The following is a 20,936-nucleotide window of genomic DNA, read 5'->3' on the forward strand; positions in this document are numbered from 1 at the left end:
AATTCCGGCCTTCGTCGCCGATGAACAGCACTCAGCATGGATGCACGAACCAAGCGTCTGCTGAGGAGGCCCATACGTACCAACATTCACTGAACATTCGTTGATGGGATACTGTTGGTATCTCCTCGGTTCATCTTGGCGGTCAGTTGCTCAACTGTTGCACGTCTATTTGCCCATGCTCATCTCCGTAGCCACTGTTCACAGTTGTCATCTGTGACCTGTGGTGCACCACAGTTGCCTCAACGCCGCTTTTACATACCACCGTTTTGCCATGCGCGCAATCCTTTAATCGCGGCGGCACGCAAACAGTTTACAGACATAGCTGTTTCGGAAATGCTTCCACCGTTGACCCGAAAGCCAATGACCATGGCCTTTTGGATGTCAGAAAAATCGCTCCGTTTCCGCATTACGATCGCGACTGCAGTGTTTTCCACGTCCCCCGGCACTCTCTCCACTGCTGGTGCTGTCACTTGCCGTCTGTGAGTGGTTATTGCACATTCACGACGAACATGGGCGGTGGTCACATTAACGTGCCTGGGCCGTGTACATGGGAAGTCTAAAGAAACATGATAAAAAAAGCACTCCGTCTTCAGGCCACGAGTGGCCTACCGGGACCATCCGACCGCCGTGTCATCCATCCTCCGTGGAGGATGCGGATAGGAGGGACGTGGGGTCAGCACATCGCTCTCCCGGTCGTTATGACGGTATTCTTGACCGAAGCCGTTACTATTCGGCCGAGTAGCTCCTCAGTTGGCATCACGAGGCTGAGTGCACCCCGAAAAATGGCAACAGCGCATGGCGGCCTGGATGGTCACCCATCCAAGTGCCGACCACGCCCGACAGCACTTAACTTCGGTAACCTCACGGGAACCGGTGTAAACACTGCGGAAAGGCCATTGCCAAAGAAACATGATGCGCGGCAGAATAAGAAATACTAAACATCGCTCAATTGTAGAATATTTAATGGATTTAAAAATAACAGGAAGCAAACAGAACTACCTCCACATCAATTCTCCACAGCTTTCTGAAATAAGTGCTCATTTTAATGCTCCTTGAGTTGAAATATATTTTAATTGCCACGGAAAAAGAGAGGAAACACACAAAATTCTGAGGCAAGGATGAATGAGCACCACTTCGAAATGCAGCTCAAGAAAATATGAAATGAAAATCGTAAGTGTAGGCCAATACAGCTGTACTTTTCAAAAGCTTTCATGCCATCTCTTAAGTTGTTTAATTAAACTGAATTATTATACTACAGGTTAACATTAGGAGATTGGTATTTCTTTCTCATAGAAAGAAGAGATCGAACCTCTCTTACCGTGCAGGGATAGATATTCCCCAGTTCTTTTGTCCGTGATTATTCCTGATGCTCAGGTAGAGAGTAAGGGGAAACATGATACAGTAGAATGAGGTAAACGGACATAGAGATTGAACTGAAATACAGCAAGAAAATTATTTGATAGGATGCATCTTTCAAATTACTGCATCCAGCTATTAACAATGCATTCACGCACACAAAGGAATTAATGAATTCATAAAAGACAACAATTTGAACCGATTCTGCACAAAACAACACTTCTACACGATCAATCTGACTATTGCTTTATATTGCACTGTCAGAATGTGATACATCCTCTGAGAGTACGAACAAAATGCACAAGAGGCAAGCTCTGGCTGCTTTTTTCACAATTCTGATTTCATCGGCGTTTCCTGCCTCTCCTGGTGGAAAAAAACCATACCACTCAGCTTTTCTGTAGAACACAGCCTTGGTGGTTGGTAGTAAAGCCACACAGAATATACAGGGGTTGGACAAAAACCTGGGAACACCAAAAAACAACACATTACGAGGCCTCATACATTGTAGGAAAGCCGTTGACGTTCGAAACAGCTTCCGCTCGTCTGAGAATGGACAAATACAAGTCCTGTATAGTTTTCAGGGGCATCTTATATCATTATTCCTGCAAAATAGTTGTAAGTTCAGGTAAGATGATGGAGGTGGATAGCGATTGAGCATCCCTCTCTCCAAAGTAGGACACAAAGACTCAACAATATTGATGTCTTGGGTGACTGTGGTGCCCAGGGATGATGCAACACTTCTTCGTCGTGCTCACAAAACTAGTCCTGGACGATGTAGCAGAGTGAGCAGGGCCCCTGCTGCCTTGGGACATACCATCATGATTGAGGAACAAACATTGTACTACGGACCTGATCGGACAAAATGGGCTCATAATGCTTGGCTGTAATGCGGCCTTGCAGAGCGCCATGGAGCCTATGGAGCACCACAATATGGCTGCCCAAATCACTCACTCTTGGGATGTACACTCGGCAGATGTTGGAACAGTGTAAAACAAGGCCTATTCAACCAAATGACTCTCTTCCATTGCTCCTTAGCCACGTAATGACTTCGGCGCCAGATTTTCCCGTTACAGGCATTTGCATCACTGATGAGAGGTTTTGGAATTCCTGCTTGCTCTGCAATTCTCTACTTATGTATTACTTCGGTGTTCACAGGGGTCGCGAGTGCGACATTCAGTTCTGCAGTGACTTTAGCAGCTGTCTATAGTCCTCTTATTTTTCGTCACGACCCCCTTCAATGGCCCTTTATTACGATCACTTAGATTAGATTAGATTTACTTTCATTCCAATTGATCCGTAATGAAGAGGTCCTCCAGGATGTGGAACATGTCAGAAAAACAACAATACATGACAAATATTTACAACTAAAACAAATAAGCCAATGTAGCATTCCACAGGTCCCAAGTGGAATGATCGTCATTTTTTAATGAACACTATATGAAAGAGTCATTTTACAAATACTAATGCACTGAATTTAAAATAAAAAAGTTTTTCATTTATTTATAAGGTGCAGAAGTTAGATTGTACTTACACACACATACATACGTACACACACACACACACACACACACACACACACACACACACACACACATATATATATTTACAATGAACACATTACTGCACTGAAATTGTGCAGAACTTATATTGTATATATATATATATATATATATATATATATATATATATATATATATCAGTTGGTTTTACTGAGAAATTCATCAATGGAGTAGAAAGAGTTGGCCACCAATAAATCCTTTAGGCTTCTCTTAAACTGAATTTCATTGGTAGTTAAGCTTTTTATGGCTGCTGGAAAGTTATTGAAAATGTGTGTTCCTGAATAATGCACACCTTTTGTACAAGACTAAGTGACTTTAAATCCTTGTGAAGATTATTCCTATTTCTAGTATTGATTCCATGAATTGAGCTGTTGGTTTGAAAAAGCGATATGTTTTTAATGACAAATTTCATCAAGGTTCAAATGGTTCAAATGGCTCTGAGCACTATGCGACTCAACTTCTCAGGTCATCAGTCGCCTAGAACTTAGAACTAATTAAACCTAACTAACCTAAGGACATCACACACATCCATACCCGAGGCAGGATTCGAACCTGCGACCATCGCGGTCGCTCGGCTCCAGACTGTAGCGCCTAGAGCTGCACAACCATCCGGCCGGCATTTCATCAAGGAATAAATATATTGGAAAGCAGTAGTTCGTATCCCTCGTTCCCTAAACAGACTTCTGCAGGATGTTCTTGAGTTCACACCACATATAACTCTTACTGTACGTTTTTGTGCTCAGAAAACTTTAGCTTGGCTTAATGAATTACCCCAGAAAAGAATCCCATATGACATTATGGAACGAAAATAAGCATAGTATGCCAGCTTTTTCATTTTTATGTCCCCTATGTCTGACAAAATTCGCATTGCAAACAGAGATTTGTTAAGACGCTTCAGCAGTTCTGTGGTGTGCTCCTCCCAGTTGAATTTATTATCAAGCTGTAATCCCAAGAATTTAACACTGTCCACTTCTTCTATCTTCTTGTCATCATATGATAAACATATTCTCGTGGGACACCCCTTACAAGTTCTGAACTGCATGTAGTGTGTTTTTTCAAAGTTTAGTGATGAAGAATTGGCTAGGAACCAGTGATTAATGTCCACAAATATTTTATTAGCTGATCTTTCTAAGACTACACTTGATTTGCTATTTATTGCAATGTTTGTATAATCGGCAAACAAAACGAACTTGGCATCTGGTAATGTTACTGATGAAAGATCATTGATCTACACGAGAAAAAGTAAGGGCCCCAAAATGGAACCTTGTGGGACCCCACATGTAGTTAGTTCCCTGTTGGATGATGCCTGATAGCTTGATACATGTCTCTTTCCTAATAATACCCTTTGTTTCCTGCCAGAGATATAAGATTTGAACCATTTTGCAGAATTTCCTGTTACACTATAATATAATAATTTACTTAAAAGGATATTATGATTTCCACAGTCAAATGCCTTTGACAGATCACAAAATATACCAGTTGCCTGCAATTTTTTGTCTAATGAATTAAGCACATTTTCACTGTAAGTGTAGATAGCCTTCTCGATATCAGAACCTTTTAGAAATCCAAACTGTGACTTTGACAGTATGTTATTTGAGATACGATGGTTATAAAGCCGGCTGTACATTACTTTTTCTAAAATTTTTCAGAATGCTGGCAAAAGTGAAATTGGATGGAAATTTGATGCTATTTCTTTATCTCCCTTCTTAAACAGTGGCTTAACTTCAGCATATTTCAACCATTCAGGAAATATTCCACTGATAAATGACTGGTTACACAGATAGCTTAATATGTTACTTAGCTCAGAATCACATTCTTTAATTAACTTTGTTGATATTTCGTCATATCCACTAGATGTTTTTGATTTTAAAGATTTTTATGATGAACATTATTTCTGCTGGGGTAGTGAGGGTCCAATTCATATTATGAAAGTTACTTGAAATGTCTGGTCTGAGGTATTCCATAACAGCATCTACTGAACCTGACAACCCCAAACACACTTTCGTCCATGTTGTGATTTACAGGATGATGATTTTCCGCTTTCCTGTGTGCTTCATCTACAAGGGTCATTCAATAATTAAAGAGACGAATTGGTCTGAGGAGAAAGCTGTAGTAGGGCAAGTTTAGTACTTTTATAGGTTTAAGTTGGCATCACTGGGATGAAGTCCTGATCAGCTGATATATCAACATTGTTTTGTTTATAACCTCAAAAACATATTTCAAGATGGCGAGTCCGCTTGAAACGTCCACATTAGTTGAACAACGTTCTGTTATTCGTTTTTTACTTGCTGAAGGCGAGAAACCAGTGAATATATACTGTAGAATATCTCAAGTTTATGGTGAAGGTTGTAAGAATGGTGCAAATTTTTACAAGTGGGTAGAGCAGTTCAAAAATGGTCGCGACTCAGTGACTGACGAAAACCTTCCTGGCCGACCAGATGCAGTTTCAACTCCCTCACTTGAGAGTCGAATTGATGACATTATTCGTACCGACCGTCGTGTGACTGTGGAAATGATAGTTGATAAGTTTCGAGTTAGTACTGGTACAGTTCATAACATTATGTGTAACAAGCTGAAATACTGCAAAACATGTGCAAGATGGGTCCCAAAGGAGTTGACGCGGCTACACAAGGAAACAAGTTTGAAAGTGTACACAGAGCTAAAGAAACGCTGTGGAAGAGAAGGTGAGCACTTTCTCAAAAAAATTTTAACTTGTGATGAAACTTGGGTACACTATTATGAGCCAGAATCAAGAGGCAACGTACGGAGTGGAAGCACACCAACTCACCTGTCAAGAAAAAATTCAAAACCCAAGCGTCAGCAGGAAAAGTCGTGTTGATGGTGTTTTGGGATGCTGAAGGTCCAGTTTTTTGTGATTATCTCGAAGAGCAGCGTACAACAAACAGCCAATACTACTCGGATTTGTAATTCTTCTCGGATTTTCTCCTCAGAGTTGTAACTCTACTCGGATTTGCTTTTACACAGAATGAAGCCAGCCATGAGAGAGAGACGCCATGGATCTTAGAGGAGAGGTGTGATTCTCCAGCAAGACAACGCACGTCCTCACATTCCTCAACTAAACCGTGTACCCAACGATAAAATGGGCTGGGAAGTACTGCCTCATCCCCCTTACAGTCCTGATTTAACACCTAGTGATTTCCATTTGTTTGGAGGCATTACTTGGGAAGAAGTTGCAGGACAACGAGGACGTGAAAAAGTTTGTGGGAAATTGGTTCAAACATCAAGATAAAGAGTTCTTTGCAGCCGGAATAAAAAACCTTGTAGCCCGTTGGAACAAGGGTGTATTCTCCACCCTGCGAATTTTCCGTCCTGTGAAATTTCCGCCCAGAAAATGTCAAGGAATGGCCGACTAATCCCCTGGGGACACGATCTAGCATGCTCAAACCGTACGGTAATAGCCATACTACATGTTGTATGTAACAATTTCAGTGTTATTAGTTCTGATATGTATATGTTTTTACATAGAGAGTTCTTAATGATTAAAAGTAAAAAATATCATTAATTTATGCAGAAATTTGGTATAGAACACATACACATCGACGTTGCCCAAGTGAAGCACAAAATAAGTAAATAAATAAATAAACAAGTAAATTACAGTCAGGTTTTTGAAGGGCCATTTGTTGGCTGGTTCAATGCTGAAATTTGTTAAACTTACGTCAGAGAAGCACTTGATCCAAAGGACATGAAAGAAGGCGAAAAAATATTATAGTTCAAGAGTGCATTTGTAGATCATAAAAAAAACTGACGAGACTAACAAAAATTAAGAACCTATTAAGGAGGTGGTTCTTGATAAAACTGAAAGAATTAAAGAAAACGTAGAAAATCGTGCACGTAACTGTCGTGCAAAAGAAGACAGTGTGTTAGTTGAAGAAAGAGCAAATGAAGAAGAATCAAATGAAATTATTAGTAATGTTTTCTTTTCTAACATCTGTCAGTGACCTTTGCCTGTCTTGGAAATCTAACAGTTGAATCATAAAAATAGTAAGTGACAAAAAATTTAAAAACAAAAATTTGTTTAACAGACAATGAGATAAAAAAAGCGTTAATTAACAGTTAACGTCTGACTCCTTCTATATCAGCCACAGCGTGAGAAAGTTTTTAGAACTTGGATGCCACATTCAACTACAAATCACAGTTTGTGCTATTCTTGTTCTAGTCTACCACAGGCAGCAGGCATGTGTGGCCGAGCGGTTCTAGACGCTACAGTCTGGAACCGCGCGACCGCTACGTCGCAGGTTCGAATCCTGCCTCGGGCATGGATTTGTGTGATGCCCTTAGGTTAGTTAGGTTTAAGTAGTTCTAAGTTCTAGGGGACTGATGACCTTAGAAGTTAAGTCCCATAGTGCTCAGAGCCATTTGAACCATATTTTTTTTTTTTTTTTTTTTTTTTTTTTTTTTTTTTTTTTTTTTTTTTTTTTTTTTTTTTTACCACAGTCACGAGTTGGAACACAACGCATATAAATTTGTTAAAAGTTTTCAAGCGTGGTTGAATTTTAAACCTTAAAACTTAGAACAAGTCTGTTAACACAAATACCTTACCTAGACAGCACCTCAAACGGAAGAATGGTCCTATCGGAATTAGTAAATAAATAAATGATTTTGTGAGGATGGTAATTGGTGAGGATGACAGAAGTCCACGTTGGGTTTCCAAAATACATAGCTAAAGCAGTGCGTAAACGTCAGTCTGAAGCAGAACAAAATGTTCGACGTGTAAGTAACAAAATAGGAAATTAATACGGTTCTGTGTGAACTCGAAATTGATCACGGCAAATATCGCCAAGTTATTCAATAACTTATTATTTAAATAGCTCAGGAGTATCATCTTTGCATCATTAGTGCGCGTCTTTCTAAAGTGAATGGGAACTCACAAAAAGCAAGTTTACATTCCAAATATATGCTTAATTTTAGCGCAGTATATGATCATTCATCATTACAACCTAGAGAAAACCAATTTTGCATTTGGTGCTCATGTCACATCCACAGTTGTGGTCATTAGAGATTTAGATTTCGCTCAGATTGTTAGTTACGGGAGAGGTGGGGGTGGGGGGAGGAAGCTAACAAGACCACTTTAAAGCCGGCCGGAGTGGCCTAGCGGTTCTAGGCGCTTCAGTCTGGTACCACGCGACCGCTACGATCGCAGGTTCGAATCCTGCCTCAGGCATGGACGTGTATGATGTCCTTAGTTAGGTTTAAGTAGTTCTAAGTTCTAGGGGACTGATGACCTCAGATGTTAAGTCCCATAGTGCTCAGAGCCATTTGAACCATTTTTGAACCACTTTAAGGAACCTTCACAGCATTTGCTTAAACAAGGAAAATCAAATAGAGCAGACTACCATTGGCTAACCTCGCTTGGTACGATAAACCACAAATAGACAGTAGATATAACAAAAATAAGACTTCACAGAGACTTCAGAATATTTCAGTACATAAAGAAGATTCGGTTCTTTTACAGCACCAGACAGCAGTCATTGTCAGTAGATATATTTTCATAAAAGTGCACTTATTAAATACACCAAAATATTAAGTGTAAATATGTTCACATACGTGTAGTGTAGCTTAATTTTAACTGTTATTTTGTAAACACTACAGAGGCATGGGACTAGTGGCGCTTTGGGTTTAGATGCGTTAGCAATCACATACCTACACTTTTAAAAATAATCCGTTTCCCATCGTACTTTATCCAGGCTTCGGACTGGCTAAATGGCAAAAGTAATTTTATTGTCATTTAGGGTTGTTTAAAATCAGCTTACAAGCTTCGTCAAGTTTTTGTATCATTTTTACGTTTTTATTAGTATTTTTTTAAGATTGGTATTTACATTTCATATAACTTTTATTTATATGCATATTCTGATACACTATTTAGTCTAGTTTTTGAAGGCAGGAGCAAGCAAGCCCTTATCTTACCATCCTCCTCGTACTTTTTCAATATTTTCTCCAGCCTTTCATCCCGTTTCATGTACATTCTTTCTTTCTTTTACCTTCCATACTCAGCTCTGTTCTCATTAACATGCACGCTGAATTTTCTGCTTCTGTTTTCATGCAAGTAATTACATCACTAATTTTAGGATTTGGTTGGGAAACCATATTATTATTTTTGTTGTGCCAGCTCTCTACGGACTTAGTTGTTTGATGGAGCCGTTTGTAGCAGCTCCAAAGGCTGATAGCGTTTTCTTGATTTTCCATCCATCTCTCTACAAAATAGTCGAAAAAGTCAGAAAGCCTAGGAACATCCGGTGCCTGTGAACGTATCTCCAGCCAGCCATCACATACATCTTCAGGCCGTAGAAACGCCATCGTAGCACACATGCGAATTTGTTGTCTCACTTCTTCATTTTTTTTATATTCGCGAGCGGGTCCAATATCCTGTACTTTCCTCCAGAGAGACTTTCTCAAATGGAAATAGGATCCAAGCACTGAAGAAGTTGGTAACATATGTATAATTGCAGAAATCGCTGCTGACTCAAAATCTACAATCACAATTGCAGAGTTCCATTCTGGAATATTTTCCAGCACATTTCTGAAAAGTCGGACGTGTGTCTCTTTCCTTTTATTTGGCAATAATGCAAATGCCACTGGGTAAATATTAGTCTCATTTTTATTACTTCCAAAATCTGCATGAATTGTATATATATGTAAAAACTGTTTGCTACAGCACTTGAACGTGCCATCCATAAAAAAGTCTCGTTTACTTCTCAGAGCCTCTCTCCCTCCTCTTCCATAAAAAATTATTATCATGTCTCCTGATTTAACGTCGCTTACCAGGAAACTGCTGTCATTATTCATAGTTAATAGCTGTGCTTTAATTTCAATCTCTTCTCTTGTCTCTGGATCCCTCTCACTTCCCTGCGACTTTGCCCTTTGCCCGTATAACGTCCTCTTCGTTGTTCGGTGCTCTGGCATTTCTGTCACAAAGTCGTACCCTCGATTATGCAAGTTACCTAGCTCCTCTTAATAGATTTTGGAAACAGGCGTATTTTCCTCTCCTGCCCTCTTCTTTGCCTGATTCAGAGTCGTCTGTACTTCCAAACTTGCGTCATCCGGAGCTCCACACTGATGCTCGTGCGAAAAGAACACTGCAGAATCCTTGGTTTTAAGCTTTCCCCGGCAATGCTTCTCTTTCTGTTTTGAACAGCGCCAAATCACAGTCCCAGTTTCCTTCGTTTTCTTCACTGTGTAAGAATAACATTCATAGTGGCAACTACGCTTACCACGAATTGTCGTTGAAACTTCCATAACACAACTGCTAAGATGGTAATATCCAAGTGGCACGATGTGAAGTCTACGAAAACTAGAGCGATACTAGCAGGCAAACGGGACTGTGCGGGCGGAGTTCGGCCGAGTCCAGAGAACAGGTAGAGCAAGGTGATTAGGACGGTCCGACTGCAGGTAGGACGGGACACAATGGACGTCGTTGGCTGACTGCAGGAGGATACAAGACGACTTGGACAGGTGTTGTGATTGCTGTAAAGAATGGCAGCTAACTCTAAATATAGATAAATGTAAATTAATGCAGATGAATGGGAAAAAGGATCCTGTAATGTTTGAATACTCCATTAGTAGCGTAGCGCTTGACACAGTCACGTCGATTAAGTATTTGGGCATTGCAGAGCGACATGAAGTGGGACAAGCATGTAATGGCAGTTGCGAGGGAAGGCGGATAGTCGTCTTCGGTTCATAGGTAGAATTTTGGGTAGATGTGGTTCATCTGTAAAGGAGACCGCTTATAAAACACTAATACGACCTATTCTTGAGTACTGCTCGAGCGTTTGGGATCTGATTGAGGGAGGACATAGAACCATTTCAGAGGCGGGCTGCTAGATTTGTTACTGGTAGGTTTGATCATCACGCGAGTGTTACGGAAATGCTTCAGGAACTCGGGTGGGAGTCTGTGGAGGAAAGGAGGCGTTCTTTTCGTGAATCGCTACTGAGGAAATTTAGAGAACCAGCGTTTGAGGCTGACTGCAGTACAATTTTACTGCCGCCAACTTACATTTCGCGGAAAGACCACAAAGATGAGATAAGAGAGATTAGGGCTCGTACAGAGGCATATAGGCAGTCATTTTTCCTACAGAGGCATATAGGCAGTCATTTTTCCCTCGTTCTGTTTGGGAGTGGAACAGGGAGTTGTAGTACGAGGTACCCTCCGCCACGCACTGTATGGTGGATTGCGGAGTATGTATGTAGATGTAGATGTAGACACATATACGAGGAGGAGAGTTCGCACATTTCTACTGGGGCGGAAAGTTCGCAGGGCAGAGAATTCGTACATTCGTAACAAGTGCGTAAATGTTCAAGGGGATTATGTTGAAAAGTAGAAAAAGTATTGTTTGGTAAAAATAAATGCTTTTTTCTCCAGACCATTTTGTCTCTTTAATTATTGAATGAGCCTCGTATTTTCGATACAGTGCCTCTTGAAACACGAAACACTTCGGCTCCCTTGGTTACAGAAGCACCCATCGTATGAGCACCAACGTTGTGACTCACCCAGCTCTGACATAAAACATTGACAACTACACAGAACACCGTTCTGACCAAGGCTGACGGCTGCTACACATTGAGGACACTGCACATGTGCCGTTCTTGGTCAAATACAACAGCGAAACCTGCAGGCTTGGCTATCGTCTGCATGCGTTTCTCGAGGTGTTTCCATGTTTGTTATCCAACCCCTGTACCTTCCTAAGGTGCCTCTCTTGTGAAGAAATCTCTGTTTAACGGACTGGCTCTGAATAATTGAACTGGGATCAACGTAATTGTTCTTTGTAATGATCGACTCCATGTGTAAAAAAAATCATCTCCTCCTGAAAAGAAAAAATTAACTGAAATTGGCCCAGAAAAAGGTTCATTTAATGCTCTCCATGTAAAGGAGCAATTAGCAGAAAATGAACTGGAAGGAGATCGTTTTTGGTTCCGGAGTAATGTGGGATACTGACCCTACAATTTACCTGAAACAATTAATTTTAAAAAGGCAAACTTACATTTATAGCATTTCTTGATTCAGAGGAGGCATTTTACAGTGTTAATTGGTATAAACTTGTTACAATTTTGACAGAATATGCATGAAGAGAAAAGCTATCAACAATTTGTACAGAAACAGAATGCAGTTATAACAGTCGAAGGACATCAAAGGGAGGCAGTAGTTTAAAAGAAAGTGAGACGTAGATGTAGACTGTCCCCTATGATAGTCAGTCTAAACATTTGGTATGGAGTTAACAAAACAAGGAGAAGTTCGAAAAGGAAATAAAGTACAGGAAGAAAATAAGTAAAAACTCAACGTTTTCCGATGGTAATGTAATTCTGTCAAACAGCAAAAAGACTTGGATGACTAACTGAATGGAATGGAGAGCATCTAGAAAAGACGTTATAAGATGAACATCAACAAAAGAGAAACGAGTGCATTGGAGTGCAATAAAATTAACTTAACCGATGTTGACGGAAGATTAGGAAATGAGAAACTGGAAGTCTTGAACGAGTTTTCCTATTTGAGGTGTAAAATAAGCGATGATGGTAGACATAAACAGGATATAATATGCAGAGCTGCAAAAGCTAGAAAAATTTTTGTGAAAAAGAGACATTATTATTAACATCTGAATAAAGCGTTTGTTAGAGTTCTGAGGCATCGGTGATGGTCAGAAGTCTGCCTTACAAATTACTGAATAAGAAACTGATCTTATCGGTTTAGGAAACCTGTTGTCATCCTATCTAGCTTAACTACTTAGTGCAAGACATTAACAGATTCTGGGTCGGTGCTGCGGCGTAGCACAGCCATTATGTCAACAAAGCAGCAGTGGGTGGCTGGCGATACTGTTCCCACAAGTGATGCGACGCACAGAACTGCTGAATGATCATCCAGTTTTGGTAGCTCTTCTACACGATCCATCACAAACGTGCATAAATGATCGAGAACATCCGTATCCCGTCTCCAAGGCTTACTACACTTTCCTCCATAATGATATAACGACGGTATAGATGAACGAAAAAACATATGAAACAAGAGTAGCTAGACCGGTCTCATCGACACTACAGTTCAGAGTTATCTATCAGGAGTTGGCAAATAGCGCCCCGCTAAAGGTTTTCGTGTGGACCACCAAGACAGTTAGAATGTTTATGTAACAATTTATATCTTTTCTGAAAAGCAAAGTTAACTAACACATGTAAACATTTTAAAGGGTGTGGCCGCCAAACTAAGGCTACGGTCACACTGGTTACGATATCGGTGGATTCCCCCGATGACCGACATCGACCGGAGATGGCTGATCTTTTCAAATCAGTACGCCACTGCATGCGCGATCATGTTATGGCCGATCTTAAGGCCTGAACATACAGACTTCTGACAACAGTCGGTGAAATTCAAAACAGTTTGTTTTCTTCGGTCAAATCGACCGACGTTCTCGCACACGAAATATGGACTGTGAGAAACTGTTAAGTTTAGTCCAAGAACGAGTGAGTTTGTGGCATCCTGTGGGTGAAAACATCATAATCGGGATATAATTTGGAATCTATGGACTGAAATCGCAGGTTTACTGGAAACCTCAAATAGGCAAAATCTTTATTGGAAATTTTAATCATGGATTATAACTTCAAAACACAGTTTGTTTAAGTGAAAAGGATGGCGTATCATATATGCTTATAGCTACTGTACTGGATCTTTTTTGTGGTAGGATGTCATAAGTTGTCTACAAATTATTATTGCTGCTTACTGGCGTTTTATGCCAGTAGGGTAGAGGTGCTGTTAATAAATGGTTTGCAAATGTGGTGAACGGTATGTATTTCCACTTTTAACTGTTTTACGTTTTCAGAGTATCTTGTGCTACACTTTATGCTTGTCTTTCACTCGGGTGCCAAATGACAGTCATTGAGGGTTAATTGACGTGCATCTGCACAACTTCAAATAGATGCAGTGAAACAGTGTTTATAACTTGCTTTTCAAGGTTACCACGATTTTATCACGAGTATGTAACACAACGTTTCTCCCGTCATCTCATACATTCGTAAAACTCGTCTTTTAATTTCGATAACTGAGGATAGAGTGTACAGTACTCACCACTTTCTTTACCAGACTGGAAAGCTCATTCACATCCATTTGGCGTCTCTTTAACAGCAGAAGCTGCTATCCTCGTATCCAAGCACAGAGGCGTCGTGGTATCCACCTCATTCTAAGAGGTTAAAATCTAACCTACTTCATACTTTGTATATATTCTAATCTAACTTCCTTGACGCTGCCAAAAACCGGGGCGTGACCACTCGGTCGGCGTGACCACTCCGTCGGCGATGTTATCGGGCGACTTGTGGTGACGGTGTCTGACAACCATTGCCGGAGCCACTGTGAACACCGCTTATTGCCTATCCCTGATCTAAACGATATGCACAGAGCTGTAAGCACAGTCTCGCCACAACTGGAAGCTGATATCATCTTTGTGCACCGAAAACATAAACCTGCTTCAAATGCAATTCTATTTAACAGAATCTATTGTAAATGAAACGAAGTACTAAATAATCCAGAAAAGGTGACAACTGTTATTTCAAGGCATAGCTGCAACACTTGAGCAATAACAATCTTTTCCATGCGATTTAAGATTTTTGTGTAATTCCACAGCAGAAGTGAAATGGTACGTGTTTAACCCATTCAATGCCATGATCCCCATTTGGGGGATTCGTCTTTGTAACAGAAATTTTGCAATTCTAATAATGCTGACAGTGAATGCTACCTATTCCTATTGTTGTCCAGACCTTTTTCGAGTGCTTGCATTGAAATTTCGTCAGTTAACACTTTTATTTATGTGAAGAAGCTACATTTTTCAGCGTTACGAGAGTTACACATTTTCAAAACAGCATAAGTTATATTATTATGTAAATAACTTCCAGTATCTGTGTACAGGCATGTTCTGTAATGGTTTGAGATGTTTATCGATCATTTATTTCAAAGACTTATTTCATTTCTGCATGACACCTGTCTGACCTTCGATCCACATTTGGTGCTCATGGCAGTTTCCATGTAAAACTTTATTTTGGTTTTATTTGTTCCTCATGCACAATGTGTCGCTATGAAGCACTTTCTATGAGGGATATGGGAAGAAATTGTAAATGACCCAAACTTCATGGCCTCTTTTGGTGATGATGGTGATGTGAATGAGACCATTGACATTGTCGAGCTCCCTCCAGATCATGTGAAGATATCGAAGAAAATATATTTGAAAATACTGTTCCATCTCAAGTGCCAGGTTCCTTGGAAATTCATGCCAATGGAGAAAAGGGAAATAAGGAACATGCAGGCCAATGAAAGAAGAAAGTGAAAGTTGTTGTCACTTTTAATTCGACAACAGAAGATGCGATTTACTCTAAAACCTATCCTGATACAACAGAAATTGAACAGCGGAAATCCAGTTTGGTGGCAGCACCAAAAGGAAAATCTGCTGTTGAGTGCTTTGAAGAATTTTTTGATGAACAGGTATTGAACTTGACTGTAAGTGAAAGTGCCCAATATGCTACACAGAACAATAATCGCAACTATGGATGCATAAAAAAGTTCATAGATATACTACTCTTCACTGGATACCATGCTCTTCCATAGGAAAAGGTATACTGGAATGGAGATGAGGGCCTTGACATAAAGTGTGTACGACAGTGTAAGAGTTGCAACAGATATCTGGATATAATCGCCACCTTCATTTCAATAACAACATACGTCTGAACAGAATCCCACTCGACAAAAGGGATAAACTTTTTAAAATTTGTCTGTTGATGGATTTACTGAATAATAATTTCAGGAAATTTTAAGTTTTTTCCGACAGACTGAGCATTGATAAGCAAATGGTACAATATTATGGACACCATTACCTAAAACTGTTCATTCATGGGAGACCAGTGAGATTTGGGTTCAAACAATGGGCCATGTGCTGTTCTCAAAGTGGTTTCTGTTACCATATGTCAGTCTATGAAGGAAAAACGGAGGATACAAGTGATGTTTCAGTTCTGGGACTTAGCATATCAGTTGTGTTGAATACGATTTCTTTTCTGCAGACACCTGAACTTCACAAAGTATGTTTTCATAACTTTTTCACGATCTTCCGTTTGATAAAGGAGCTCTCAGAAATGAGACTAGGAGCAACTGGAATTGTCCTTAACTGCCCAATAGAATCGGAGAACAGCATGAAGAAGTAACGAAGAGGAGCGTATGACTGTAGGTTTGACAAGAATACAGAGATAATGGCAGTAATATGGAAGGATAACAATTGTGTAAAGCTCTTGCCCAACCATGAGACAGTGCATCCAGTAAGCCAAGTAAAGAAATGGAGCAAAGCTGAGAACAAAGAAGTGCGAGTTCCACAGCCAAGAATGATTTCAGAATACAAAAATCATATGGGAGGTGTGGACAAAGGGATTGAAATGTTCAGAAAGATCGTGTAATAATTCGAGGTAAGAAATGTTACTTCCCATTGTTCAGCAATGCATTAGATGTAGCGTTGGTCAACATGCACATCATCTACTGCCTCTCGAATAAAAATATTCCATTGCTTCAATTCCAGAGGATGGTGACAAGGGCATATCTTGTTCAATCATCTCTGCTTCTGATCCGAAAAGGGCAGGAAGTCCATCATACCCACAATCATCCCCTCCACATGTTCCAATTGAGCTCAGAACTTCCGGAAATGGACATATGATTCAATGCCCAACAATATGGAATCAAAGAAAGCGAGCAATTTGCAAGAAAAATGTGAGGAAACAGTGTTCTGTGTGCAATATGGAACTCCATATTGATTGTTTTTATTTCTGGCACAAAAAATAAAAGAAAATGTGAAAAGAGAGTGGCTTGTGTCATGTCCCCTTTTGGGGATCGATTGAAATAAATCATTTATTTCAAGATTATTGCATTTTTTATTTTATTTTCCTTTTCCACATCTCTATGTCAGTCACGCAACACAGAAATAAATGTAGATCAAAGAAAAAATTGGTACTTAATGAGTTAATTGAGTCAAGAACAGTGAGGAAATTGTTCAGATAGCTTACATTTTATTTGCAAAACACATTAGTCTGTGCAAATTGACAGATCTGGGAATTGTAATTTTTTTGTTTTTAATCTGCTCTGTTTCAAGTCTCAACACAAGACACACTCAGTACAACCTTAACACACAATCCTCATAGGACTACAATCACATTTAGTGTCTATACTGAGGCATTAACATCTTACGCTAGAATCTGTGATGTCATACTTTCAGTTTTCCAAATTGTACAGTTGCCTATGATGACAAGTCCTTTATATTAATATTCTGTTAGGCCACATTCTGAGATAAAAGAAATGTAATTACATTGTTTCAGGTCGCTACAGAAGTCATCTACATGGCCTGCATAAATCTCATAGGAATATTCTTTCGATTGCTCAATGAGATAGCCATTCGGAGGACATTTCTGGATCACCGTGCAAACATCGAGACAACATTCAAACTACAATTTGAGAAAAGTCAAGAGGTGAGTTGTTGAACACTATTAATCATCGAAGGATTGTCAACAGAAGTTTACCCTTTAATTTCCAAACATGACTGATTTATGATTGTTTTTTATTTCAAACTTTCAGGAACATCTGATGCTTAGCATTCTACCAAGGCATATCGTAGATGTAGTAAAGGAAGACATATGGAGTATTTTTCAACACATTAAGCTCAATCAGTCACCACTGAAGAAGAAGCCTTTCAGGTAGACATCTGGTTCAAAATCTTAATTTTATTTATGCTATAACTCTATAGAACTAATGAGTATTTGGCATAGTAGGAGTGTAAGGGTTGAAAATTTTGTTAAATTTTATTATTTTTTAATAAAATAATTGCAGTATGAACAATAACTGTAAAATATTTCGAGCACATAAGATGAACCATTTTCATCATAAAGTGGAGAAAAAAAATTTTGTCTTCTTCTTTCGATAAAAATGATTAATGTTGCTAGTTTCCATAATGATAATGCTGTGCTTATATTGCTTCACTCTCTTTCTGCCCATTTGGCCCTGCATAATTAGATATCCACCCCACAACATAAGAAATATTTTTCATTCTTGTCATCAATGAATTCCTGCCATATGTGATCTATTTTTGTTATAACTAATATATTCCTGTTTATGCCCAAGCAACATTAAATATTCTTTTTACTCTGTGCTCTCTAGTTTATTTTGTTACTTCGTAACAATGAACAAAAGTATCTTCTTTTTAATCACTGAAATCTACTCTCTGCATCTGGAAACGGTTTATTTACTTATATATTTTTGGTTATTTCCAGGATGATGACCTACATAGTTATTTCACAAAAGTTGATAATCAAAGTTTGCCATTTTTTTCCCTATAGGAAATTACATTGTTTTGAGTGTGTGACTCATGCCTTCATGCACTATTCTTTGTAAGCTGTCCGCATCCTCTGAATCATTAGGACAACAGGTACTGTTCCTCAGTCCTTCCATGAATCTAATAACAAAACTGATGATGTTCAATGCCCTCATCCTTGATTTTTTTTTCTATCTCTCTTTCTATGCTTCCCAGTACCATGTTTTTTCTGGTGTCTTCAATTATCATGACATGCTCAGAGCAGTTTAATTTCATCCTGCTGTATCTTGCCCCTGAGTGTGTGTGTCTATATATATATATATAAAATAGAGGGAAACATTCCACGTGGGAAAAATATATCTAAAAACAAAGATGATGTGACTTGCCAAACGAAAGCGCTGGCAGGTTGATAGACACACAAACATACACACAAAATTCAAGCTGTCACAACCAACGATTGCTTCATCAGGAAAGAGGGAAGGAGAGGAAAGACGAAAGGATGTGGGTTTTAAGGGAGAGGGTAAGGAGTCATTCCAATCCCGGGAGCGGAAAGACTTACCTTAGGGGGAAAAAGGACAGGTATACACTCGCACACACACACATATCCATCCTCACATACACAGTGTTCTGCCAAAAGGCAGGTTTTCACATGGTAGCTCTCCAGGCTGTCCGATCTGTATGTGCAGATGGATATGTGTGTGTGTGCGCAAGTGTATACCTGTCCTTTTTTCCCCCTAAGGTAAGTCTTTCTGCTCCCAGGATTGGAATGACTCCTTACCCTCTCCCTTAAAACCCACATCCTTCCGTCTTTCCCTCTCCTTCCCTCTTTCCTGATGAAGCAACCGTTGGTTGTGACGGCTTGAATTTTGTGTGTATGTTTGTGTTTGTTTGTGTGTCATTACAGTTCATTTCCAAATTGTCTTAATTATTTTCTTTGGAAGTAGTATAAATTCTCACAAAATGTCATATTGAGGGTATCTGCCTTAAGTAACAAGGGATGCGATTTTTATTTCACGAACAGTCACCCTTTCTGCAGAGGGGTGTCTTGCACTCCTCAATGACACAGACAGCCATACAGTAGGTGTAACTACATCAGAGGAATGTCTGTTGAAATGCAAGGGTTAGAAAGTGGCAGCAGTCTTTTCAGTAGTTGCAAGGAGAATAGTATGGATGAATGATTGATCTACCATTGGTACATCAGGCAAGATGGTATTGCATATGGCTAAAAGCAAAGGGAAACCACAGCCATAATATTTGTCAAGGACATATAGCTCTACTGTACAGTTTAGTGACAATGGCATCCTCTTGGGTAAAATATTCTGGTAGTACAATAGTCCTCCATTCGTACCTCCTGGGTGGGGACTACTCAGAAGGATGTAGTCATCATCATCAGTGTTCTGCCAAAAGGTAGGTTTTCACATGGTAGCTCTCCAGGCTGTCTGATCTTCTGCCATCCTCTTCAGGTCTGCATAATTTCTGCTTCCCTTTATGTCATCTATCATCTTGTATCTCTTTCTTCCTCTCAGTCTTCTTCCACAAACCAATCCTTCCAAAGCATCTGCTAGCAAGCACTCCCTTCTCAATGAATGTCCCAACCAGTTCTTTTCCCTTTCTCTTACAACCTTTAGCAGACATCTTCACTCACCAACCCTTTCCAACACTCTGTCATTACTCACTCTTTCCACCCAGCTTATTCTCTCCATTCTCCTCCACATCCACATCTCAAATGCTTCTAACCTTTTTTCATCTTCTCATCTCAGCATCCATGTTTCTTCCCCATATAATGCCACACTCCAGACAAAACATTTGCCAAGCCTTTTCCTTAGATCTTTATCTAATTTTCCACGTAAGAGTCTCCTCTTTCTGTTGAATGCCTCCTTCACTATGGCAATTCAAGTTTTCACCTCCTGGTGACATCTTAAGTCACCAGAAGAAATATAATTGGTATGCTGTGAGTCAGAGCATGTAATGTTACACCTCTTATTCTGATAGATTGGTTAGAGAATTTAAAAAAGGGAAATGAGAATTAGAGAAGTGCCGGGGCAAGACGAAAAGCAGATCTGGTCAGGTGCATACAGGGTTATCGACACAATATCAGATATGGTAATGCAGGAATCAGTCTAATAATAAATACGAAAATAGGAATGCAGGTAAGCTTCTATGAACAGCATGGTGAACACATTATAGTACCCAAGATAAACACAAAGGCGACACACACCAAAGTAGATCAAGTTGATATGCCTAGAAGGGCTGCAGATGATGAAGAGACTGACAGAATGTATGAAGAGATAAAAAGAACAAATTTACATAGTAAAGGGAGGTGACAATTTTAATTGCGATGGGGACTAGAATTTGGCAGTAGGAAACATACGAGCAGGAAAAATTGTTGAACTTGCACTAGCATGGAGAGCTATATCTAACCAGTCTTTGCACTGCAGTCCACAACAAAAACAACAACAGTATTATCCATACATATCTCTGAGGATACAGAATGTGACTATGCAAGAGGCACAGCAAAAAGTCATACAACAGTCAGAGAATCTTTCAGAGTTATGATTCATTGCTGTATATCAGTTGTTGAATGCACCACTAAGAGGCTGTAGTGTCAGAGCATGGAGTGCATAGGGCAATGTGTCTGTTTTCATCATTCAGTTTATTCAAGTGTGTCCATTCTGATGGTTAAGTGAAGTTTTTGTTA

The 20,936-nt window shown here is 39.6% G+C and overlaps 1 protein-coding gene across 1 annotated transcript in view; it reads left to right on the forward strand.

The window, feature by feature from the left end:
- Positions 1-20,936, forward strand: part of LOC124613534 (adenylate cyclase type 2-like) — a 283,418-nt gene that overhangs the window by 125,035 nt on the left and 137,447 nt on the right. The window contains exons 4-5 of the mRNA XM_047142245.1: positions 17,250-17,399; positions 17,506-17,624. Coding sequence (XP_046998201.1) covers positions 17,250-17,399; positions 17,506-17,624 — 269 coding nt within the window. The remainder of the gene's footprint in view (positions 1-17,249; positions 17,400-17,505; positions 17,625-20,936) is intronic.

The sequence above is a fragment of the Schistocerca americana genome, chromosome 4 (assembly GCF_021461395.2).
Source record: "Schistocerca americana isolate TAMUIC-IGC-003095 chromosome 4, iqSchAmer2.1, whole genome shotgun sequence".
Classification (NCBI taxonomy): Eukaryota; Metazoa; Arthropoda; class Insecta; order Orthoptera; family Acrididae; genus Schistocerca; species Schistocerca americana.